This window comes from Apus apus, chromosome 11 (genome assembly GCF_020740795.1).
Source record: "Apus apus isolate bApuApu2 chromosome 11, bApuApu2.pri.cur, whole genome shotgun sequence".
In the NCBI taxonomy this organism is placed as follows: Eukaryota; Metazoa; Chordata; class Aves; order Apodiformes; family Apodidae; genus Apus; species Apus apus.
Window position 1 is genome coordinate 9,745,873 of NC_067292.1, and position 27,552 is coordinate 9,773,424.

Sequence of the window (27,552 nt, forward strand, 5' to 3'; positions counted from 1 at the left end):
TCTCAGTGAGTCTAGAAGAGGTATTTGAAAGGTAGCAGCCTTCAAATTAACAAATCAGCAGTGTAATTTCCTTAGATTTTTATATGACGGATGCATTTGTACTGATACAATCTGCTATTTGAGACATCAGCAGCTATGTATGCAAATTAGATACAGTAATTGTCTTATCTTGCTTCCAAAAGATTCCCATGTGTGTCTCTGAGAATTTAAGGATGTTGAGCAAGGAAGAGTTCTATACGTTTGTGAAAGTTTGCTTTTCTTTTCATAGGATTCCTGTTTGTTTTCTCACTTCTCCCAACAAGATTTTAACTAACGGTGTACTCTAATTTTTTAAATAAAAGTAGTGAGGAAGACTCAAGACTAATTTTCAAATTAGCATATTGCTCTGTTGTCAAATATGTTTGATTTGTGTTTTAATACTTCCAACAGAGCAATACCTGTTAAAATTCTACTCTACCTTTTTAAAATCCATTCCTGTTGTTTACATTGTCTTCTGGAATACATACACACCAGTGGATTCCTGCCCAATAAAAGATTGCTGTAACAAGTAGTGTCTCATTATAAAGCAACAGGACTACTTAACGTGATTTTTCAGAACTTGGGTTTAGAATTGTGTGAGCTTTTTGTAAAGAATTTCTGAAAGTGAAGGTGACTTCCTTTTCTGAATCACACCAAAATACCTCCAGCAGGAGCTTCCTCCTGTAAAATTAGTTCTCTGAAGGTGGTGTCTGACTTCACCACAGAAAAGCAACTGAATTTTCAGCCCTGCAGTTTTTCATTCCATGTCCGTAGAAATAACTAATGCTACTGCTTTTGGATTTTGAGGCACTGCTAAGCTATTGGAGGGTGGCAGCCCCCTTTTTCTAATCACTTTTGAATGCCCAGACAACTCGATGGAGAGTTAAAGGAACTTTTTTCTTCCACTTTCTGGCGTGATATTTATGATAAGGAAGGTTTGGTTTTGCCTCTCCTGAGTACTGACAGGTGCATCCAGGTGTTCCAGGTGAGGCAGTGAGGAATGCATGCAATGGTACTTTCTTTTCTGAAAGATTTATTTTAAATCCTTTTTATATCTCTAAATACATAAATATATAGAGATATGTATCAGTTCCATTTGTGCAAGGAAGACACCAAGACTGGATTTCCAGTTTTCCTCCTGCCTCAGTGGTATTTTGTCTAAATATGCATCTTCCTTAGGTAGAAACAACCTTGTGCTTAATTTGTCACTTTGGCACAGCCAGAGAAAAAAAGAGAGATTTTCATTTGGAGCAAGCCATGGATGTGGAAGGATCACATAACTGTTTGATCTGAACACTGCAGCAGATTTACTTTCCTGCTGATCTGGCAAAATAATAGTGCTTTAGACTTCAGAATATGATTGCCTATTTAATAAGTAGAGGGCAGCAAATATCAGCCATGTCTGCTTGTCAGAAACTGAGGAGGTTGCTTGGACAACAATCTAAATTATTATTTAGATGTTTTGGTCCCTAGTCAAGCTTGCCCTACTATATGGCAGCTTGCAAGGAGAGGTCAAGGTGTACTTAGGCTTCAGCCTGCAGGGCAAGTTTTCCCCCATCCTCTGTATGCACATTGGTTTCTTACTCCAAAATAAACCTGAATGAGGGCTTTAATTCTGCCGCTGAGCTAACATGTTTGTAAGCCCTGTTTGGCAGCCTGGGAGCGCCCGGGGCAGCACACAGCTGCCAGCTTTCATCTGCCCCCAGTTCCTCCGGGCGCTCCGCGTCACATGCTATAACCTAAGGGGATTGAGACGCACCTACTAAATCTTCTGTTCCTCTGCCCACTCAGTCTGGGTGCTGCACATTGCACCGGCAGCAGGCAGCTGGCCATCAGCAATCAGCTGCATACCTCCTGCTGACAAATCTTCACTCTCTTCTTTGTGCAAGACCCACAGACAAAGATCTACCCGTGGTCCCCACGACTACTTCCCGGCTGTAGTCTGGGAGGGTATTTGCATGTTCTGTCATCTTACAATGGCAGGACCTTGTTTGAAATGTGTATGTTTTGTAGAACTCGCTGTATTCTGTAAATTCTGTGATCTCTCTGTAGCCTGGAAGATGAAACGGTTCATGAGAGTAAAGTTCAAGTTGGAACCATAGTAGTAAAATTTTTCAGAGAGTAACTTAAAACTTCCTTGCCAGCACATTTTTGAGACAATTGATATATGTGCACGCAACATTTTTGTGTATCTCCAAGTAATTCATAAGATACACAGGACATTAATTTTAACAGCTTTGCTGAAAAATATTTAGCAGATTGTGAAATCAGATACAAAGAAATAACCTGATTCTGCCAATCTGCTTTGTAAAGGGTATGCTACCATTTTCTTACAAGGTTTATCAGCATCTTTCCATCTGTGCTGGGATGTGACAATTTATGTTTGTATTTATTGGGAAGTAATATGAACATTTGTTTTCTTGTCATTTTCAGGTAATTTATATTTTTAAGGAATATGTATTAGTTAACAGTAGGGTAAGGAGCATCAGTTTTGACTTGGTACATGCTAAAAATTTCTGTCTGTAGCCAGACTATATTATACACTCTTCTTCTAAACTACAAGCCAGGTGGAGGGGCAGTGACATGAAGAGGTCGTGAAAGATGTGTTAGCATCTATTTCCTATTTTTATTTTAGTCCTGTCATTAACAGTACATTTTTATCAGCCTGTGAGAGTCTCCCAATAGTTACATGATCTTGGTTGAATAAGGAGATACTGCTCAACATACCCTGAAAAAGTAGTTCCTTTTAGTAATAGTAATTTTTAAAGTAAATAAAATGTATTAAATGTATTCTTGCCATTCACAATGTAGACAGGATGGTCTTTTTTTTTCCCTCAAGTATGTGTTTGCTGAAGGTAGATGTGATTATATCTAAAATATAAACATTGGAAATGTATTACTGTATTTTAATGTCATTAGGCCGTTGAGTAGTAATTGGTAAGATTTCTATTTTCATTTAGTGTTGAAAATTGTTACTGAATTGATAGTTAACTTCTAGTTTTCCTTGGAAATGATCAGAAAGATGTGAATGGGATTTTCTGAAATGGGAAACTGTTCTGTGTTTGTGCTGGTGAGTATCTCTACGCTGAGGTTTTACAGCTTCCTTAAAACTGATATCTCGGTGTCTGTAGAATTGAGGCAAATTGAAAAACAGTATGATGCAATTACAGTTTATAGGTTTATTGACTGTGCACAGCCATGCGAAAATCTAAATAAGCAATCTGAAGTACGGAGCAGGCTTCCTTACACTTCTGTGTCCTTTCTATTCACAACCAGTGAATCTCTTTGTATTCAGAACATTTATATTCCTTGAAACAGTAACAACACCACATAGATTTCTGAAGATTTCTCTTAATCTTCTTTTTGGACATACTATCAGGTTTTTAAAGGGGCTTTCACCCTATATGGCCAAAAGTCATTTTCACATGTCAAGGTGCATGAAAATCCATTAATTTCCCAAAAAGTAAGAACAATTAAAAATATATATATCCTGGAAGGAAGTGTCCTTGTCTGGCAAACATGTCAGACAAGTCAAGTAAGATTCAGGAAGGTGTCAAGTATACAAAATGGGAAATTAACTCAGGTGTTAATTTTGTACAGGAAGGCAAGAGAGAGGGAGAAGGTTTACTTTAGAAGGAACATAATAGAAGTTAAATTGGTGAGAACAGAGCACATTTTAATGAAACATTGGATATTTTTTCTATTTTCAAAATCTATGTTTAAATTCTGGAAAAGTTTGGTATATGTTTTCATAAGAAGCCCTTAGTCTTAAGGCAGCCCAGCATTAATGAATGTCCATGGAGAAGTGAGATAGGCTCGCCAGCATAGAGTACCTGTAGAATATGTAGGGATATCTACTGTCTTACTATAACATGTAATAATTAAAGTTATTGTATATACATGACTATTTCACTGTATATGCTGCTGTTTAATTAAGTAGAACACTTTCACCTTCCTATTTTGAGGAAGACTAAATTCAGTATTCAACAAAATCATTCTCTATTTTAATAATGATCTATCATTAGCAGTTGCCAGTTTTTCTTAATCAATATGTTCAGGGAATCCATTGTTTACCAGGGGGTGTCAGAAAAAATAAATATGGGATAAATTGTTTCCCTTCTAAGAATATACATTGTTTTAATCTTTTAGCTATTTTGCCTTTTTTAATTATCTACGTGACTGTGAGATAGAATGATACAGACCTCCATCCAAAGAACATGCAGCTGCACTAGTGAAACCTTCTGTAATTTAGTCTCAGGTCAAAAACTTGGGCCTTATTTTAGGATGCAGAAGTTGAACAGTGCTCTGGATTATACTAGAGATGTCACTTCTTGGAGGAGAAAGGTAACTTCAGGTCTTGAGAGACACTGGCACAGTTTTCAGACATCAGTTGTTAAGCCCAGTTTTGTCAATGTTTAATCTTATAATTTACACAGAGATAAAATAGACTTCTATTAGACTTCTCATAGAGCCAAACTTGTGTGTGTTGTGTGCAGTCATGGTGCTCAGTAGAAGGTGCTGAGGTCTCATGATAGGGTTGTGCTGTATTTGTTGACGTTTTGGATATGGAGCAGTTAGAATGAGTATTTCAGTATCTTGTACACACCTTTACGTTATCTAAAATGCGTGTTTCCTAAATTTGTCAATTGATGATTCTGTGAATGCTACAATGTGATTTGTGTGATCTCAGCTGTACAAAAAGAAAAAATTCATAAATGTACATTTCATAAGTAACCTTAGGTAATTTTAACGGAGGCATTAAAAATAATTAATGAGTTAAAAAAAAACCTCCTCTGTCCATCTACATGGAGAGATTGTTTCTGGTTGATACTGCAATTGAAAAACAAGCCCTCTAAATCTGATGGAGAAGGAAATGTCTGCAATTGAAAAACAAGCCCTCTAAATCTGATGGAGAAGGAAATGTCTGCCTTAGTAGGCATGCCAGCATTCAGGAATGCTGAGAACATGTGGTAGACTCTGTCAAATATGAGAATGATCTGACTACTTTGTCAAGGATTTTCATTTTTGCCTGTTTGCCTCTTAGTCTATTTTTACTCCTATAACTTTTAAAATATACATTCCTTCTATTTAAAATACTGGAAATCTAATTCTTCTCAGTCACAAGATTTTAACTCTGGAGTAACTGTATGTTTGGCAGTACTCAAACAGAATTTGTTCCTCTGGTATAAGGTATAATCTCCTATCAGAACATTTCCTGTGGGTTATTATTATTTATTTTTATCAGCTAAGTTTAATTTTTTTACTTAAATGCAAAAATATTTTTGTAATTTTATATAAAAAATTATCTGTGCTTATGTATACCATTTATTTGAAAATTGGCCACTGTTTTTGTGATTTTTGCATTAATTTCTGTTTTTGCATAGTTAGCATATATTTCTGATCTCCTCACTTTGATTTTGTTATTTAAGGTGCAAATGAGTGCGCAAAGTTTTTTAGTGCACCAAGTCTGTTTTCTTTTTACAGTAGTTTCACATTTAATTACAGCTGTCTTTGATAATAAATTGTGTGCCAGAGTTTGTAATATATTTTATCAAGCAAAGTCCTTTGGTGAGTTGGTTCCTGAAACAATAAGCATTTGTGACAGGTTGTTTGCTGAATGCTTCCTCTGTGCATATGGCAGATCATAGTTCAGTTGTTAGATTATCCATTGTGCCTTGATGTTACAGGAGGATACTTTTCTGCCTGTGTTGAAAGCTGTTCTACTCTGTCCTAAGAATGGTTACGTTGAGTGGGAACTAAAAGGAGCTGGGGGAAGTTCACATGCACTGAAAAAGGGGGGGGGGGAAAATGAAAACAGCAAATTAGCTTTCTGCTCGTGATCTCTGATAGTGTTTATTGTGAACTTTTCCACTGAATTTAACACTGCTTAGAATCAGCTAACCAGATCTATAATAGAGCATCATTAAATATATTTTTCAATTTGTACCCCAAAAAGAATCTTTAAAGACCTGTAGAACCATTATTGTAAGAGCCAGTATTTTAATCCAGTGTTTTAAAACTGGACTTGTCATAAAAATCATGTCTAAAAAAAATATCAGTGTTTTGAACATCAATTTTAGAATGTAAGGAAATTTTGCCCAGTTAGAAAAAGAAAGTTAGAAATACTTATTTTCAAGATTGTGAAGAAGAGGAACCTGTAGTGAGAGAATAATCTGTAGTTTTCCTCACTTATTATGATGTGCCAAGGAATAGACAGCAAAGAATATAGTGGAATTTTTCTGTTTAAAATGTTCTTCTGTTGGTGACACACATTTTAAACTTCTAGTATGTTGAAGGATCATTAAGATCTAGACCAAAGGTTCAATTTTCAGTAAATTGAAAACTAATCAAACCCACATGTGTTGTTTTGCAGATAGGGAGAGTATTTTTGGGAAAAGCAGAAGGAAGAGTGAAAGATTAAAAATATTTTACTTGAAAATATGAATGTAAGGAGGTACATTTTAGCTCATTTTATTTCCTTTTTAATGCAAATCTGATAATTTGATTAGTCACTTTTATTTTTTATTTATTTATCCTTATATAAAAATTAAAAATTATGTATTGGGAATGTAGGCATTTTTATAATGCAATAATAATAGTGCAACTATTGTGCTCATTTGCTCTACTGATGAAAAAAATTTAATAGATTTTTGTAAGTGCTAAACTTAATGTAACTGCAGTTCTTTAAAGCAGAAAAATGAGGGAAAACAAAGCCCCTTAAGCAGGTGCTATTCATGTAGGATAGCTGCTCTTTGATTTTGGAGAGGTGATATGACTTGGTTTATTGTGTCTTTACTTACATCTGCAATAAATGAGGAATAAGCATAAAACATGAAAAGATAAATTAGGTATTATGCTAGTTCTTTTACTTTTTGTATTTTATTTACATGAAATATACATTTTTTTAATGGTGTGTTGCTATGCCTTTTGTTGACCATATCTGTACGCCAGGTCTGTCTGCTTGTTTCCATTGGCTTGTCATGTTCACTAATTAGGGAACTGCTGCATGATTCACCTTGTTAATTAGAGGGACTTGCACACAAAGGCCCTTCGGGCAGTGCGAAAGAAGAGCCTAGCACCAGTGCCCTGAGAAAGCTACAGCCTGTGAAGTAATTCTTCTCATCTACCTTCTATTTTTTATTTGAAATGAATAAATCATTGAGATTTTCCTTGTGGAGTGAGAATGCAAGAATTCACATCTTTGTAAGATGTAAATTATATGTGATCAATAGAAGGGGATGACTACTGTATTGTACTTACAAGATTCCCTAATTTACTACTTGTCAGTGCATGAAAAATTGCTTGAAATATTTTGTCCCCACACTGTGGTATGTTGTTCCCTTGATCTGCAGGAGAAATGAGCAGCAGCAGTTTTGCTATAGTTAAATCTGAAGTAAAAAGGTGTAGATTATTTAAATGCTGAGCTTGTTTTGCATCCCTCTTGGAACTTCCATTTTGCAAGTAAACCCCCAGTACTACCCCTGCAACTTTTAACGTGGAGAAGAAGGTGGGTGTCTATTTTTGTTCCCGATATTGCTCTGCCTCAAATCTCACTTTTGAAATGAGTAGCATACTTGCTATGTTGTGTGGTCTTTAGTTGGATATAGTTTCAGAAGAAATTAAAATGGTTTTTGTCGTGTCACTTAGACTTGATCAAACCACAATCTAAGACTGCAAAAAAGGATATTGCGTTCAAAGTGCGCAACCACTCCCCACACTACACATTTCCCATCTGTTTATGGCACTTCAGAAATTAACTCCAATGCCATTCTCAACTATTTGATTAAAATTACTTATCGCAGCCAAATGATTTTTAGTAGATTGCTACATTTGCCTCATTTCCTCAAATGAGGCTGGCAGTTTCAAGATACAGATTTCCCATAAGAATGGTAGGAGGGACTACTATCAAGGGACTGATATAAAAATCTGGGCATTTTATTTTGGAATAATCAGGATAATATAGCCTCTTACCAGAATTTCTGGTTAACTAGTATTTTAATCACACTTAAACTTTCCACTGTTCTGAAGTTTTCTGCTAATGGCATATAGGCAGAGAAATATTGGCAAAAATTAGAAATATTTCATTTGAAAAAATTATGCAAATACTTCAGATTGATGAGATTTTATGGCATAACACATTGTCACTTTTCACTTCTATGAAGCTGAGGTCTTTCTTCCGTTGACTCCATTGATATACTAACAAGGGCGTACTTTCCCCATGCTTTGGGTACAGTTCTGGTGTACTGGTTCTTAATTATTTCGGATTTCAAGCGTGTGCCAGAGTTGGAATAGAAATAAAAGTAAGAAAAGGCCACACTGTGCTATTTGAACTCATGATGCCCAGGGAAGATTGTGCAGATAAAATTATTGATGGAGTCTCATAGTATTAACACAAAGTTGTAGCAGCCATGCAGAGTTCTCATGATCCAAGTAGCTGTTGTATTACTCAGATATAATGAAATATTCTTTAAAGGGTATTTTTAAAAACTGTTTATTTTGTGGGTACTTCTGAAACACAGTCTGAAAAACAGAGCAGTTGATTACAACCTTGAACACTGTTACAGTGGGCAGCATAGCCTCCAGGAGTTACTGCATGCACTCCAGCTGCAAGTGGGAGGAGTTGATAGCAAGGTTGATTGGGAGGTCCATCTGAGCCTTTTATTTTCCAGTGCATGACTTTAAAAAAACAAAGCTTATTTCCTCACTTCTCTCAGTGGAGTTAGCTCCCATTATCCCTGTGTTTCTGTCAGACCCCCCTAACTAAAGCCACGGCTCAACAAGTAACTGTAGTCTGTAACTAGGAGAACATCCTAGAAATCTTAGGAAGATGGTAGACCCCCACTTAGATTGACACATGGCCTGGGAAAAGATGTTAATCTTTCCCACCAGTACCCCAGGAGTGAGGATATTCTTCTGTTGCTTGCACCTGAATTCAGGAGCCTGTGAACAAGCCATCAAGGTTTTTGGCTGGTACTTGCACCAGTCATGTTTATTCTGTATTAGTATGTCTTATTTCCTTTGAAGAACAGTTTGAGAAGATTTGTAATTGTCTGTTGACGAGTTGCTCTAAAATAAAATCAAGACTGATAAGACTAAAATATCAGATATTAGGGAAATAATTTCAGAACTTTTTCTAACTTACTACAAGTAAGTTACCAGCTCAAGAAGTTGCCAGCTCTAGTAATGCTGATCCTGTCAGTTTCTGTGCTTCAGAAGCCCTTTGCTCAAATGATCTCTGGTTGGATCAGCAAGTCTGCCAAACATCATTCTGGAACCTAACAAATACCAAGGCTTAAGATAGGGGTGTCTGCAACTTAGTATAGAAGAGTCTGAAACTGGTGCTACTGGAGATTAGTTGTTTGAGGAAGAGCGTAACCAAACCCAGGCATGATGTGCTGGAGCTCCAACAACAGTTCTTGAGGAATGAAGAAATGTAATGTTTAGGGTTACTGGAAGGACAAAAAAAGCATTGTTGTAAAACTCTTTCAGAGGAATTTGAGGGATATCTTTCTAAAAACCATAAATATTATACATTATATAATATAGATAATAATATATAGCTTAAGAGATGGAGAGCTGTAGAAATAAATTGTTTTAATTTAAGGTAAACCTAAAATAGTGCATTGTATTTGGAAAATCAAAAATGCAACCCAGAAAATACAGAATTAACAATAATTTGTTCATAGATACCTATGCTTTTGAGTTTTTTTATAAACTGTGAGTAATCTTTTAAGGATACTTCCAAGAAAATTAAACCTCTGACTATGAATATACGTGAATCAGTTCAGGCACTTTATGGTCTTGAATACAAAAGAGATAAAATTAAATTTTTACTGATAATTATTTTTAAAATTGCATTTAACCAGGCATATATTTCTTGAGAAAATTACAGTTGAGCTTTTCTTCAGGGAAAAATAAAAATGAAAGGCAGGATGCATCTGGTGTTTTCTATATCAGAAGTTTGATATATATTGTGTTGAAAGTAATAGGGCAAATGTTAATGGAAAATTTGAGTAAACTTATAAAACATGATGAAATTAGATGTAATAAACATAAATGTCTATTGTACGAAGACACTTTGCCACAAGTACCCCAGTTAAGGTTCCAGAACTGTATTCAGATGCTCATTATTTTGAAAAACATTCATCTTGGGGTCTGAAATGTTCCCAGCTTAGAGTTTGCCCAGGGTGATTTTTTCAAACACTATGCAATAACTTTCAACTGTTGTTAAAAGTGTGTGGGAAAGTAAAAAAAAAAAAAAGAAGAAGAAAAAACCCCAATACACACACACCTTTTTCAGTAAAGTAAAATCTTGATCTACTCCAAACAGATGTACAGCCATTGCAAGTGATGACCAGAGCTTTTACTGAGATGTGGGAAAATGCTTATGGAGAAGTAGCATCCAGCTTTTGTATTGAAGACAATTTAGATATAATTTGGCAGAGCTGTGAGTGTTCAGCAGTGTCACAGAATGTGCTCAGATTTGCTATTACACATGTAAAAATTCTCCAGTATTGCATTACGGTGGTGTCATTTCTAAACTTCAGCTACATGGGACCAGTTTCTTACCAGCCAGCATGCTATTGCTGTAGGAGTTCTGCTGACCTTTAGAGATTTGGGTAGTGCAAAACAGAGATGGGAGCATAGCATGAGCACGCTGCAGACATTACCTGTTTTTCAAGACTCTCTCTTTGAAGTTCCCTGATGTATTGATCATTCTTGAATCTTGTCCTGGACTTGCTGAGGTTACTGCCAGCATTTTAATGAGTTTCATTTTTTAATTGCACCTTCTGTTGTGGACATCTTAGGATGTGTAATGGCTCCACATTTCAGGCTTTTCTCAGCAAAAAAGATGTTTTTCCAGGGGGTGTAATCACTGTCTGAGACTGATAGATATATGTTGCAGAACCATCAATTAAGACAAGCTTTTCCCAGTGTATGACCCTGTTATCAGGAATTAAACCATCCATCGCAAACAGAATTAAGAGGGATTTCCATTGATGCCTATTGGCTAGACTTCAGTGCTTAAATCATTGTTTATATGATCTTGCTTTCATCAAACATTTCTGCCATTTAGCACTCTGCATTGCCAATTTCCTGTTTGGTGTTCATTCCTGGCTGTCTTCATTCTTGATTGTGCTTTACAGTCTGTCAATATTTATAGCTTCTCTTGTGCTGTTAGCCTCTTCTGTGTCCTTCTCCTCTTAGGTGGTATTTCTGAACTGTGTTGGGAATTGTAAGTAGCCAAAATCTAGTTCTTTGTGGGCTGAGTTGGCTCTGTGACTGCAGAAACTAAATTTTACAATAATCTTTGTCTCTCTGTCACTGGGTTATTTTCCTTCTAGGCCAAAAAACACCCCTGATTTTTGCCTTTAGGTAGGAGAAACACCTCCTTTCTCATGTGATGCCACTCCCTCTTCTCCCTTTTATTTTTGAAGGTATTCATGTGTAGACTAGAATTGTTCAGAGTTTCAGTTGTCCTCTTACTTTCTAATGATATTGAAGGAAATATTTCCCAGTGCAGTCCTTAGCAACTACAGTTCAGGCCCATATGTCATCTACGCTTCTGCTTCAAGGAAAGTGAAGTTGCTTAGGTTTTGCCCTCCATTTGGAGCTCATTTCATCTTCCTTTCACGATGCTTTTTGCTAATGGTTATGAACAACTACTGTCTTTCTGATGAGTGGTGCAGTGCCTCGTTTGCTGTTAGACATTCCCTTTTCCTGTGGGTTCTGGGTGAGCAGGTGAGGTTCACTGGGGTGTTTGTGGAACTGGTGTTAACAGACTTTTGTGCCCACTGAAGAGGAAGAATCCCTTCTTGAACAGCCACTGCTAGGCCTTTTGATTTTCTGTATCAGAGAAAGTGTTTGAGTTGAGATCTATAGGTGTTCATACAAGGATCCAGCATTCATATCTTCAACAAATCCATATAATTTATTCCTCTAGCCCAAACTCTCTTGAATTTGCTCTTGGTTTAGTTAATCTTGGAGAAAGTGGAAAGTTCATTTAAATCTTCACTGTTCTCTGTATTTATTGTAATACTAGTTAGGCTAATGGATAGGGGATATAGTTTCTAAATAAATCTTCAAAATTAATCTATACTCATTCGTGAAACAGGTGGTTTCTTCTACTTGTGTGAAACTGCCACAACTGTTGATGGAAGTAGAAATCTGAGACTGAAAAAAATGCATTGAGCATATATTGATAGCACGTATTTAATTATTGGTGTCTTAGTGACCGTTCTAACAATGGCTCAAAGTGCAGAAAAGACTTAAAATGAAAAAGGCTTACAGTAAATGCTTGGTTTCTGTTGCAAAATTATTTACTGTTACCCATGCCATGAATAAGTGCATTTTTAATTTTTGAAAATTACAAAATCTAGATTTCAGAATCTAATGTTGGAGTTTCAGATAAACATGTAATTGTCTTCCTTGTGGCATATGGCTTGTTGCACTTTTTTCTGAACTACATAAATGCATCCTAACAAATAATTAGCTAAGGAAAACAGGCTAACATTTTAGAACTTCTCTTGTTAGCTTATACTTCATTGAAATGGTGAAGTAGTGTTCCTTCTGTGGTTTTAATGTTATGCCACCATCACAGAAGAATATTTCATTGTGTGAAATAATATTGATGCTTAATTCCTATATTGTACTTTTCATCTGAGTGGTATCTTTAACTTAAAATTAAGAAATATTTCTTGGTAATTAAATGGCATGGCAAAAATAAATTAGGATCAGGTAAGGAGCAGCATCTCATTTGTAAGCATTTTTGTTGTGTGATATATTGGAATATTCGTCTGTGTTTTAGATAAATATTTTTACTTTCAAAAAAGGTAGTTGTTACATTGCTTCCCTCCCAGAGGGCTGAAATTTTAATATGCTGTTGATAAATATATCCATACTAACTGTGATAAAGGCAAGTTAAAGAGTGATACTACATCAGCAGTTCAATATGAAAATGAGAGTGTGAATGAATACAGCTGTCCAACTGTTGCAATCTTCTCGGTTAATGTGAGTTGGATTAATTTTGATAAATCATGTTAATTAGCAGAAAATGTATTTATTTTATCAGTATGTATAGATATTAACAGGTGCTTCATTTGTTTAAATATCCAGAAATTATTAACTGGCTTAGTTAGAAGATAATACTATATTGTACTAACAGGCTGCTTTGTTACTTCATAATGTAATTGATCACATAAAGTAAGAAGCGTAAGTAGCTTTAGTTTCACAGGTACTTTAAAGAGTAATTTCAGAACATTGAAGATGGCTACATTTAATTCACATTATTGTCAGAGCTGACAATTCAGAGGGTGATTACTGTGTATGGTTAACTGATTGCCAAGTCAATTCCACTTGATGTAGAGAATGATTCCGGAGTATATTGGGAAAAAGAGCCTCCACTGGTCAGGGTCGTGCATTTGGCATCTGGCACTACAAGAGGCACCTCTGAAAAGTAATCTCTGGTGACAGCAAAGCAGAGTAATTAAACCTGTGTTAATTACACAACTCCCACAAAACTGTTTGGGTATTCCTAAACTTCTTGCAAGATACCTGCAATAGCCATATCAAGTTTTATGGCTATTACAAATAGCTCTTACCTCCATGGCATTAATTTTTAAAAGCTCCCATTGAATTAGATGTTAGCAGCCACACCACGTGTGTAAACGTCTTTATGAAAGGTTTAGGGCCCTCTCTTTTTTAAACAAAGCCAAGATTTGGAATTTTTTTGATGAAGAGTAGATGATGAGTAGGAAAAGGCTGGTACAGATAAAATATGGTGTAGAGTATGAAAAACATAAGTATGTGACCTGGAGATGGAAAGAAGAGAAAGTAGGAATGGGGATATGAAGAAGGCAACAATGTGGTTAGTCTGCTCTAGGATGTTAAATAACATCCAAGAATCTTGTCAAATGTCTCACTAGTAAGTACCCATAAACTACAAAGATGTTCCCTTAAGCCAGCTGGAGTACACTAACCACTGCAAGACAAATGCCTCTGTGGGTAATCAGGATCAGTATCATAATTATTTTGGTTATTTTAAATATAATTTTATTATTCTCTGCTGTCAGATGAGTTTCTAAAAAAAATCACCAGTGGTAACTAATTCTTAAATTTATGAGAGTATGTGTAAGACAGTATCTATCAATATTTCAGCACTTCAGTCCTTATTTTATAAAACAGTAGGGTACTGTGATCTTACGGATGATGTATGTGTGTTTGATGTATTTGATATTTTTCGACCAGTATTCATTAAGTTTACATAAGAAGGTTGTATACCAAGGTATGTACTGTAAAACCAGTATCAGAAACTGTATTGTGATTTTGTGTGGAGTTTTTCTACCTGTCAGCATAATCCTTATTTGTATTGAAGTAGTGTGTATTAGTCCCAGAGGTGCTAGATGATAAGTAAGGCACATAGTAGAGGAGGATCCAGGTCTGGAGAACTTATAGCCTAAACAGATAAGCTTGGGTGAAGCAGGGTGAGGGGCACAGGAGAGTGAAGGGGAAGGTCTTGCCAGTATTCACCCAGTGTCAGCAGGATAGAGCCCAGCTCCTTTGGCACTGTATGCTGAGCCAGGTTTCCTGTCTTGTGCTAAATTATACATAGTTGAGAATCTTGTGTATTTGTTTGGGCAATCAGTGCTAGGATAACACATTTGTCAAAAATTAGCTCTTCTCACTGAAAAAAAAAAAAAAAAAAAGAAAGGATAAACAACTGGAGGAATAAATGAGTGCAAACTCTTCTGCAGGTTCCTGAATCTATTCCCTGTTTTCCTGGTGAAACAGCATCAGATGCTTTGCAGGTTTTGAACTGAGGACACGATTTGTTCCACTATGTGGAATTTAGAGAAACGGCCTGTTTTGCTTTACAATCTGTATGTGCAAAAATAAAAAAATACTAACTTAAAGTTAGAGCAACTTTTCAGAGGGACTATGTGTTTAATATAACATGTTGAAACAATCACTGTATATTGCAATACAAAGTTTACTGTTGGTTTGAAAATGGTGACTTTGGATAAGATGCTCCTAATAACCTTTGCGTGATACCAGGTATCTATCAGACTGTATTTTTGACCTGCACCTGGCAGGAAACAAATACTTCAGTGCAAAATTTCTTATTCTGTGAAGCCATCCACTTTCTAACTTTGTCTTAGATCACTCTAAGCCAGTTGGCCCTCACTTAAATATTCATCAGACTTCTGATAATTGTGATAACCCTTATAGGCTGGCAAGCATGGCAAATTAGCAAAAAGATGATTGATCTTTTTTTATATGCAGTTTTATCTTCAACCTTTCCTGGATATATGTTATACTATAGTAATAATTTCTTCTCTAAGGTATTTGCCAGTATCTGGATTTGCACATCTATTTACAGTTGCCTTGAAGCCTCATAATTACAATACAGCTGAAATGTCCATTTTCTTTCCCTGACTACAAATAGGGATCAATCGAATTTTAAATGACTGCTTACGGGCTAGCTTCCGATCATGACCTTTGTAAATGATTAGAGCTCACCACTGTTGCTATCTACCTTGAAAGGGTAAGCGGGCAGGTCTGTCTAACTGGCATTTAATCTGGAAGAGAGCCAAAGATATTTGAGCTAAAAACCTAATATGAGTTGGCAAAGAGAAGTATGTACAGACCTTTGCACTATTATGTAGATGTTTTTCCAAGTTTCTTTTTTGCATTTAGAAGATTCTTTGGTCCTGTAGATAAGTGAGACATGTCTGTGTAGGTAATGTTATACTGAAGTTATGATAATAACTGAAGTTGCAAAAAATGTGTAAAATGGGTTTTCAAACTCTAAATGAATAAACCTGAAAAATGCACTAAATAGGCTGCATGAAAAGGATGTGCATTTTCTAGGCAGAAGTGAATGGAGGGAAGATACCATACATTGGTACATTTTTGTTTAAATCTCCTGTCCTTTTAACATTGGTCAATGTTCAGGCCCCACTTGTATATGCAGCTCACACGTAAGTATTGGTTTAGACACTTGTATCTACACTTGCCAGTCCAGTTTTGTTTTGATGAAGAATTGTATCTGTGTCATACAATGCTTTTATTATCACTTCTGTATTTCTTGAGGTAGTGTTTTGTGCATTTCTGTTGAAGAGGGAACAAATGTGACATAAATGGGTTTAGAAAGCAAACACCTCCTCTGAATTTATTGCAAACCCAAAGTTTTGAAACTAGTAAGAGTGATTACTAAGAGCTATGAAAGCTTTTATCTAAAATCATATGCTGCTTTACCTAATAAGTTATTCTGGTGTAGTATTGAGATCAGAATATTTATTACAGTAATATTGTTCATGAGAATATGTCCTCTTATCATTAACTCTATAAAATGATTCTATACTTTACAATTAACACAAAATCTTATCTCTTCTTCATCTGGTAGAGTATTTTCTTTTATTTTCTGTATAATGCTGCAGTGTTACCTAATGCAGCTGGCAGGTTGTTTTCTTAGCCTCAAACTAGTCAAAAGTGTTGTTACCTAAAATCTGCATTCCAGAGAGCAGTTGTAGATTCAGTTGGTAAGTTTTGTGTCAGCATTACCTTTTGCTAACATTCAGATAGAGTTGTTTTATTGATTTAGATATGATTTCTTAAGCAAATATCAAGTATATTTGAAACATTCCAAGTAAATATGAGAGAGAATATGTTTGAGATCCTTTTTGAGGATTTGGATTGGTATTTACAGTCTTAATATCAATCTTAACCTGGAGATATGTAGTTAGTACTTACTGGCTAGGGCAGTTTTGGAGGATAAGGAGTTTTCAAAAACAGTTGAGTTATTTGGAAGCAGAAATCCCATGGAAAGTCAAGAGAACTTCTGTAACTTTATTCTTACTCTACTGCAAGTAAATGCTTGAGCTGCTAAGATGGTATTTCTAGGAACAGCGAAGTGTACTGTTAGGGATTGCTCATGAGTGACTTTCACCTCAAGCTCAAAAATGTGAGAACAGCTTTTTTAAATAACAACAGGATAGAAACTAAACTGTTTTTCCTCTCTAACAGATGCAGCAACAAGAACTTGCACAGATGAGGCAGAGGGATGCCAATCTAACTGCACTGGCAGCGATCGGTCCCCGCAAGAAACGGAAGCTCGATTCCCCTGGACTGCTTACCATAGGAGGAGAGGTATGTGTTTGTACACAGAAAAAGATAAATTATTCTTTCAAAACCTAGCAGAGATGCTACATGGTGGTATTTTCAGTGAACTGTGTTTCTTGGAAAACAGGATGCAAATTACTAATTCAGAAGGACTGTGAGTCCAGTTTATCTTGCCTCAGTTAAAGAGGCATCTTCTGTATTTTCAAGTGTTAATTTTAAACACATAATTAAAGCATATTTAAAAAGTAAGTTAAATGTGAAGTATAGGTCTCTCCCTTATACTGTTCTCTGCCTTTATACTGGTTTTCTCCTTTTCGTATAATCCAAAGAAAAACAGAAAAGAGTGGGGCATGAAGAAATATCCAAAAAAACCCACAACTGTAGACTTGCTTAGTTTATTAAGAATACTGTGCTCTAGAAGGAGATTCACATTCATTAGTATGATTCTCCTGTTATCATAAATGGAGAAGTAGCTATACTGCACAATGGAGTGCAAAATCATAAAAAATGTGATACATACATATTAACCAAGGTGGAGGACTGGGGCAATGTGGTTGCATTACCTTGGTTGACTCTGTAAGAGTACCATCCTGTTCAGTACAGGTATAGTTTGGTTTATTTTGTTTCTGCTAAATATGCCTACATGTTAGGAGTCAAAGTCATTCTCCCTATTATATGTCTGAGGTGAAGAAAATGCAAACATTTTGTTGTGAATAACTAACAGTTTTGGCTCAGACATCTGAGTGTCTAAATGCCAGGCATTTCCAAAGGCCTTTTTGTTTCCCATTTTGGATAGCTTTTATCTGACTTCTCTGTTTTCATGTGCTAAGATTAGTGCTAAGGAATTAGCTAAACTAGGAATAGAAGTGAATCTTGTTTATGTTCTAAAGTTGACTTATGACTTCAGATATGTAGGAGATTCTCCTGTTTTCTGATCAAATTAGTTTCAGACTGAGGGAGCTGCCTGGGTTTTGTGTTGTCCTGTTACATTCCCTTGCTTTGTCTCCCTCCTTGTCTTAAATTCAGTAAAGAATTTTGTTCTCTGTATGCGCATGTAAAAAATCTTGCAGCAACAGGCCAAAAGAAGCTTTCATTAGAAGCTCAACTGGATAGTGATAGCTTTGGCTTCCAGAAAGATAAATTTAAAAAATAATTTGAACCTTCTAATAACACATAGATCCTTTCAGTTTTTAACAAATGTACATTCCCTGTTTATCTTTACTTGAAAAAAAATGAATGTTTTCTCATAAGTATCGTAATTTAATTCTTAGTGTGTGTTGCTTCTTTTAAAAAATGATCCTTTTCTGAGCTTGGGTAGTTTGAGGAACAAAATTGTGGTCACCTTCAGTAGAACAAGTATAGGCCTGTATGGGTTATGGTGAACAGTCTCCCTCTCTTTCTGGAAGCTCATTACCGTCCTGGTACACTGCTTCAAGGAAAGGTAAAGGTCTGGGGTAAATTCCAAAGGCTTTTGGAGATCTTTGCTTCCTTTTGTTGCTCCCCTAGCCTACCTTTTGCTGAACTTATGTGTTATTCAATTGATAAATTATTCTTGGGAGTTTTTGCTGGTAGATGGATTTCCTGGAGTCATGAGTTGGGTGGATCTTCTGCTAGTTCAAACTGAATTGCTCCCTTCCCTCTCCTCCTAGCTTCTAACTATCCCGGCCAGCTCACCTTGGTGCCTGGCTGCAATATGATTTGAAGGACTTGGATACTGTATCTAGACTATTCAATGTATTGTCTGAGGATAAGATCTACAGTATTGTACAAGCTGTGTCATGCAGTTTGGCTGCCAGAAACTCCCTCTTTCTGTTATTTTTCTGAGATACTTATTAGCGCTGGTATGCAGATAAAAACTCCTCAAAAATGTTTCTCTCTAAAAAGGTACTGGAAATTTGCATTGTTTGTCTAAAACTATCTGATTTCTCTTATTTAGATTTCTGGACATTATAAACAATATAGAAAACTATTGTAAGACTGTCCAGTCTCACAGGCATCCCCTTAGCCCAGTTCCACCTTCAGATGTCTGACTTCCCCTGTGGTATATGGCCCTCTGACTTCTCTAAGCAATTTCTAAGCCTCTTAAGTCCCCACTGCTGATAGTATCTGTTTGCAAGGTGTGACTTGGCAAGAGCTTTCTTGGCCTGCCTTTTTTTTTTTTTTTCCTTTTTGTCAGAACATCCAGTTTTTGTCACTGAAATTGCTCATCTCCATATTAATCTCATTTGACATGTATACCTGCTTTTGTTGCAGCTGGGACACTGCATATTTGCTGATCCAGAGATATCATTTACAAATCAACCCTGCACCCTGGCACACATATTACCTTTTTTCCTTTTTGAACTAACTCGTTTGGTATTTTGATATTTTTTTTTTCACTGAGAGGTCCAACTTGGTTCAACATAAATACTAGCTCACAATTTCTCTAGGCCTTTTTAATAGTAAACTTTTGATCAATTTAGGGAGTAGTGATGGTTATTTTGCTTAAGGGAAAAAGTTGACAGAAAAGTTGTGTTTCTGTGATGAAGTGCTGTTTATTGTATTCAGAGAAGCAACTCGTACACAGCTTTTATAAATGTGAATATATTTCTCATAATTGTAAATATTTGTCTGCTAGCACTTTGTTCAAGAGTGTTTTCTTTAAACTTGTTCTCTGACATTGCTAGGTCTCATTTGAACTTCTTTGTTTTCAAGCCATACCTAAACAAACTTTTTTTTTCAGATGGCAGGTTTAGCTAAAGGTATCAAGGTCAGGCCCATTATTTGCCTCTTGTGTACTAGTATGTCTGGGGTTTTTAACACTGGGGAGATGGAATATTTGCAGGTTTGGAGTGAGTTTATTTTTACATCATGTATGTTATTTCCTTCACTTCTCCATGCAGCCATGTAAAAATGTCTTTCCAAAAAATGGCAAAAACATTTATAGAAAAGTGGATGAGCAGGGACTAGACGTCCCCAAATAACACTGCCACCAAATGTGTTACTAGTTGCAGACTGTGATTACACAGGAGCCTGAGCTAATCTGACTGTGATCTCTATCCCAATCCCTAGTAGTGCATTCCTGCCCCTTCCCTTTCATTGGCTCTTGGCTCTTGTACCCTGTGCTAACCCATTTCCATTTGATAAATTGGCAGAAAACTAGCCTAACGACAATAAAAAGTGAATAGTTTCTGCTTATCTTGCTGAAGTAGTTTGGCCTAGAGCCCAGTGAGCAGTGGAAAAGGGACTTAAAACATGACAGAGACAGCAAACTTGAGATCACCTGCTCTTCATTTGCTTTCTTTTTAGTACCTTTCTTGTCTTCTCATATTTTAGATAATCTGCTAGAAACACAGCTGCCTCTGTAGCAGCCAGCAGCTCATCAGAAATTCAGCCTGCTTATTATTATAATGCAGTTTAGATCAAGAGTGAAAGAGCAGGGGTAGAGAGAAATGAGATACTTTTGGAATAATTCAGCTTCTCTGCCTTGCAAAGTTGAAAATACTGCATTTGGAGAATTTTATATTAAAAAAAAAAATAATTAGTGATGCCTGACAGAAGTATTGGGAAATATTTTTAAATGTTAATGTATTTATTATCAAGTAGATACCTAATAATCCTGTACCATGGTATGCCTTTAGCAGCAGTAGTGCCTAATTCTTATTAATGCTGTTAGTACTTGCGTTGGTATACAGCAGAGAATGGCAAGTTAGGGCAGTGGGAGACATTTACAGGAAAGGCAAGACATCAACCACTTAAGCTCTTTATTTAGTATCATTAAATACCTCTGATGTCAGATTTAAAATAGTAAATTTTTAGTTGCTTTTGTTTACCTTGTGGATGTTGATTCTATTCAGTTTTTTCTTGAAGGCTTTTGAGAATTAGGATTAAAAATTGTTTTTGTTTATAAAACAGATATTTTCATGTAATTGTAAGAGTTAAAGCTTTTAGAAGAGCATTAACTATCACAAGACTAGATCAAGTTGCTTTACAAGTTACATATTTGAGTAGTGCTAAGGTGCAACGAGTGCAAAATTTGCGTATTTCCAAGTTCCTCATTTTCTACTGTGGAATTGAAGTACAGAGATTAAATGCAAGTATTTGTCTGTATTTAATAACAATAATAATTAAATATTTTGGCTTTTCATCAAGACCTATGGCTAGTATCCCAAAATACATAAATACAGAGTATATGTTTGAAATATCTGAGGGTATAATTGGTTTAAATATCAAGTGAAAGCCCTCTCCTGGTACTTGCTGGCACAGATGGTTTTTGAATACTGAGCTTCTAAAGGCAGCTTCGGGGCTAGTTCAGTGAATCACCGCTTGTTGAAGACAGTCATTTTAGGGATAGGAAAAAACCCCTCTTTCTCATGCAGAGGAAGAGCAGTCATCTTACGAATATTCAGCAAACTATCCCAAACACCATCTTCCACAGGACAATATATTGGGCCAGTGTTCAAGAGAGATCTGATACTTTGTGGCTTTTCTCACCCCTTGTATTCCAACCATTATATTAGTTAAGAAAGATAATGTTCTTGCAGACCTGGAAAGTCCCACTGCAGTGAGAACAGTGATGTTTTGTGTAGAGAAAAGCTAATTACATTTTTAATTTTTTAAAAATTAAATTAATCTTTCAGATGGTATAATTTGAACATTTTAAAGCTGTTTTCATGTTGAGGTTTTGTATAAAACATGATTAAGATTCTAGTTAGAGATTTGGAAATCTGTGTTGTACCACAGACTTCCAAATGCAGACTTTATATTCCTCTCTGTTGGATCTTTATACTGCTCGTAGTTCCTGATTTCCAAATGGAAGTATAAGGATGAATTAATGATTTTTTGGGAGGCACTTGGGCAGTACAACATAGTTGGGAAAATGTACTTTTGACCATGGTCTCTTTTTGGTTATCCCGGGCTGAATGGGATTCATTTGCTTGTGCACATTACAGGTGACATTCTCATTTCATGCTTGGGTTATCCATAGACATTTCAGCAACCTCTACAATTGTTCCTCAAAGTCATTGTTAATATTTTGAACAATATTAAGAAGGGATCAGGATACTAAGTAATTTTATCTTTGGAATAGGTCAGACAAGTATGACAGAGCTGTCTCATGGAAAACCTGACCTTGTGTCCTTCTTTTCTTGACCAAAACAAAAAGAGATGTATAGTGCTTCTTGCCGAAGTCTTTGTTACAGATGGGTTGTGCATTGGGCTCTACTCAAAAAATATCATTCAGATTTAAAAGTTTATGAATCAGCCAACATTAACTGTGAGACATAACTGCTTCTAACAGATCTGAAAGAATTAGAACCAATGAATAGTCTTTTATTTTGGGGAAAAAACAGTCAGTGGGATTGCCATGCTCTGAGCAAATCTTTAGGCTACTCCCTCACTTTTTTGGAACTAAAGTAATTTTATGGCATCCACTTTCAAAGATCCTTGGAACAACTCAAGTCTCAGCTTGGTTTTTATAGTTGGCTCTTGATAAATTACTTTTTGTTTTAAGTGGTCAACATATGTTTAGAAAGCACTGAAATCTAAAGGTTCTTTACACTTGTTAAGCTTGAGTTATATAAAAGCAGATATAATAGACCAGAACACCTTGTGCAAGTGTTTATGGTCCAAGAAGTTAAAGCTTTTTGCGCTTTTAAATCTGTAGACTAACAGCAGAACAGAAGGAATTTTTATGATTTATTGTATCATTGCCTTTTCAAGCACTCTCTGCTCAGTTTATCACTGACATGATAGAGTGCAGTGGTTATCTCAGACCTGGTTTGGTGTAGGATGTCATTGCTACTGACAGTTATGATTTCATTTCTAGTTGTTTGATTTTTCAAGGAGTCTGAAGAAAGTTAAGGAGTCTGTTTTGTTTGTTTCTTGTTTTGTTTGTTGGGTTTTTTAAAATGGAATTAATGAATCTTTGAAAATCTCAAGTTTATCTTCAGCTTCTCTGGCTTGCTTTACTTCCTGTTTTCAAAAGCCAAATGTTAAAATAATTCACAATAAATATGTCAATATCTATTTGAAAATCAGTCTTTTGAAAGACTGCATGGTTGTTCTTCTAATGAATAATTGCACCCATTTTCTCATTCTTAAATAGATGATAATTCAATTGAAAAATAATTTGCCCCACTGGTGAATTTTCAGTTTTAAAAAATTAATTTCAGGCTGTATTTTAACTCATGACAAGCATGTTCTATGTTTTTTAGACGTCTGGTTTTATTTTGTGAAGCCAGATTTGTAAACAACATTCTAATGCATTTTACAGACCTCTCAGTAAAAAGTAGGAAGGCATGAAAGATAATGCTATGTTTACATTGATAATTAAGTATTCTAATTTGGAGGAATATCTAGAAATACATTTCTGTGCCTGTTGCAGACAGACAGGAATACAGACAGCAAGACAGGAGGCAGTAGAACAATTTTGCATGAATCTCAGTTGACAGGAGGAAAAAGTCAGGCAGCAATGCAAGAAAATAGAAAGTGGCTCTGTGCCAGCAAAAACATTCTTTTTTACTGGTAGAACAGGTTTGCATAGTCTGTGTATTCCTTTGATCTGTGTAACACAAAATATTCTGACAGATGTTCAATGATATTAGTAATTTTTCTGTATTGGCCAAGACAAATTCGATTTTTACTTCGTTTGGAGATGGAAATGGTAGGTGATCCCACCTGACTGCTTGATGTTGATATATCACACAAAAGGAGACCATTAGAGTATTTCTGTCTTGGCTTTTCAAAGGTTTCTGACTGCAGTGTTGAATAGTGTGTGTTGGGTTTTTTTCCAACTAAAATCCTCCTCATTGGTTAAAAAAGGAAAAAAATATTGCATTTTAAAAAGAAAATAAATTTATCAATGTGGTAATAGTAAACGCAATCTTTATTTATGGATACAGTGTGTGCAGCTGATTAGCATGGGAAATGTGAACTTGGCAAAATTACTTGAGTAGTTAATAGTTCATCCATTATCTGACAATCCCTATAGGGGTCTGCTGCTGTTACTGTGAAAGAGTATTGTTTTTCTTCCAAAAAGGCAGCTACTTTGAGGATTTGTAGGGACAGGATATGTGAGGTCATTTTTTGTTTGATGGTTTGGTTTTTTTCACATTGGGTTTTTCTGTGTTTTCAATTGTCTTCTTTTGTCTTCCTGATGTTCAGATGCTGAAGGATAAAATATATTTTGAAGTTTCTGGTTTTATGACACTTAGAATTCCAGAATTTTTCTTTATTCTGGCTAAATATATCTGATAAGACTAAGGAAAAGAAAGTCTGAAAGGGTCTAGCTGAGGGTTTGTCAAAATTGACTTAAGTCTCTCCATTGACTTCAGAAGGTAAGGCCCAAGGTGCTATGACATTTTTAGATTTCAGTGAAAAGAATTTTGAAAACCTGACCAGAAAATTTCTAAAGTGTAACTGTTTAACATACAGATGGAAAGATATAGACCTGTATCTTAAATGGCAATGCTTCCTTTTTAATTGATCCTCCTCTAGAAGAGTCAGATCAGTCAGTTAGATTAGTTTCCTTCTCCCTTCCATCCCATTCAATGCCAAACACATTTTGTGGAATATTTTTTATTTTCTTCTTGGCGAAAAAATTCTTAGCAGAAGCTGAGGTTTTGAAAAAGTCCAAAGAACTTGAACTTTATAAGGATGCCCGTTCTAGGATATTTTCAGAGTGACTCTTTCCAGAAAGTCAAGTAATATATTGGTGACAATTATGGTAATAGTAATTTAGCATTTTAGTTTACCCTGAGCCTTTAGGCAAACAGGCTTGAACTTGAAGTGAATCCTATTGCCAGCTTCTACTGTAAACAACTTACATAGAAGTACTGAACAGAAATTCTTGTTATTTTACCTAATGTAAATTGTGGAACCAAACTGTTGTCTGAGTCCTCCTCCCAAACATTATCTAAATTCTGCCTTTGTTAAGTCTTTACAATTTCAGAGAACCTCTTCTTTTGGGGTAAATCTGCCTGGGAGTCTCTTACATTTCCTAATGTATGATACTGAGAAAACAGTTTGCAATAGTCAGACAAGCTCCTCTTTCTTGAAAACATGAAGTTATCTGTACAAGCTTTCTGAAGTCTTGCAGGAGGTCTAGATTGATGCTCCTTAAATGGATCTTGCCACCAGTTGAATGTTGCCTTACAATGTTCTGTTGATAGCATCTGTTGACAAGAGACAAACATTTCATTGAGAACTTGCTGGCTTATTATGTGTAGTTAAAAAAAATGGTCCTTTCATTTTAAGTAGTTCTAATTGAAAAAAGCTCAGTGTCTAAGAAAGAGGAATGAAGAGAGGCCTTTCATGGTTTCCTTTTGCCATATACAAGTCTTCCAAGATTGCAGTGTAAGTCTGAGAGGTTACTTTATCAGTTTGGGAGTATTTAATGTGTGCATATTCTTCATACGTGTATGTGCACAAATTTTAGAGTCAGTTCCCTACTATGGGTTTAAGTGATGTCATTATCAGGGAACACAATATCAGCAGTTTGTGGTGCAGGCAAATTTATTGTGATGAACTTTGCTGTGCAATGAACATGATGTGTTTTTAGTTCCTACAATCTGTTCTCTATTTTAAGATTATTTTAGGCAAACACTGATTTAATTTGGAAATGAATGTTCACACTTCTGTGTTCATTGACAAGTCTCCTACTGTCCACATTCCTCTTTCAGAATTTGGCTAAAGTTTACCAATGGTAAAATTCAAAGGTGTGGCTCAAATATTTAAACTTTCAGCTGAAAGTAGTCTTTCAGCTTTGTTAAAACCGTTTACAAGTTTACATGAGCAATGTGAATTGCACATCTCTTCTTTGTAAGAATGATAGCAAAATGGGTCCTGTTTGGCCACATTCACAAGAAGTGTTTGAGCTCCAAACCTGCAAGGACATGTGCACACGCTTAACTTTAAGCACCGTGGTTCATTTGTTTGAAGTTAGTAACATGCCTCCTGTAGAACATTAATTACATGCAAGAAGCTTTTGTTGGATTGCTGTGCATGTCAGCGTTCCTGTCAGACTCATCTTGTTTCCTACTACACAGACTCAGGTTTGTTAATCTATAACCAGTTCTGATGTAGGAAATGCTTTATTTCTCTTTTTTTCCAGTGATAAAAACAGGGTTTACTTTCTGGAAATAGGCATATTGCAGGCTTTTGAAGAGTCTCACGTTATTTGATGCAAAAGTCTTCAGGACTAAATGTGTGTTAAATGCAGGTTTATGAAGTTTCCTGATGCATCTTGAATGTTACAGACTGCGTTTTGCTTTCAAAGAAATAATAAAGTAAAAATATCTGATAGTGGGATCTTCATCTTGGTGTTCCTTTTGTTACATACTCTGTTCTAGTCAGTGACTAGGAAAAAAGGGGTTTTTGTTTTTGTTTTGCCTGGAGTCAAACAGGAGCATGCTGGTTAAAGGGATTCTGTGGGGGAGTTGGGCTGGAGAGGGCCTGAGGGAGCTCGGAGAGACATCTACCACCAGCAGCTTGTCTGTGCTAGCTAATTATAGCTAGGGTACTGTTTACTTTAGTGGTATACTCCTTATTTATTAGTTACTTAGTTACTGCTTGCCTTCAAGTTACAGGCTTGCAGCCAGTTGCTGCAGGGGAGCTGCAATAGGAAGGGCATCATGCAGTACTGCAGATCACAGCTCCCCGACCTTGGCATGTTTTTAAAACTCTTTTGTGTGTGTGTCTTTTTTTTTTAATATAGGCTATGGGGGAGATGGCCAAAAAGGAAAGCAGACAAGTTAAAAAATGGGAACAACTTAAGGAAATTCTTTACAGTCTAAAGGGACTCTGGTGATAAAATTATCATGAGTGTCTCCATGACTTACCCATCACTGGGTCTTTTCCCTCCATTTCCTCTTGTCTTCAGAGCATTATCTCACTGTCTGGTCTACATGAAGTTAAACAGATTTGAATTATTATTTTTATACCGTTTTAACTGGTACCACTTCGTGGGAATTCAGAGTTAGCTTTATGGGGCAGTCTCACTAACTAGTACGTTAGTTTCCTGTCAGCACTTTTCCAAGCATGAGTGAATCCACCCCCACGTATTTCACACAGTTAACTGCAACTAAGTTAAACTATTATGAAGATTGTGCATGGAAACCCTAGGTCATTTAAGAGTCCAACACCTTAAAGAGTCAGACATCTCGGCTGTTGAACCACTTTGGAAAATCTTACCTTAATTCACCCTCTCATTTTCATTATGAGCTTTGAGCATGGCCTGTGGATTAGCTATCTGAAAGAGGTAGTGCACTAAGACCTATTTCCAGTGCTAATTTTACTGCTGCTCTTTATCTCAGCAAAAAAAGCACAAAGAACAATGTTGCTGTACAGGGAGATGAAAGAAAAAAATGACGAGGTTTTCTGCAACTGTGTTTGAGAAAGTAGAAGGTATCATAAATAGCGATTTCCATGCTTTAG

At 36.0% G+C, this 27,552-nt stretch overlaps 1 protein-coding gene across 2 annotated transcripts in view; it reads left to right on the top strand.

Moving 5' to 3' along the window:
* The window catches only part of LOC127389193 (transcription initiation factor TFIID subunit 4-like), a 136,831-nt gene that overhangs the window by 74,666 nt on the left and 34,613 nt on the right, over positions 1-27,552 (top strand). For both annotated transcript variants that reach the window (XM_051629461.1, XM_051629462.1), the window contains exon 14: positions 17,044-17,166. In XM_051629461.1, coding sequence (XP_051485421.1) covers positions 17,044-17,166 — 123 coding nt within the window. The remainder of the gene's footprint in view (positions 1-17,043; positions 17,167-27,552) is intronic.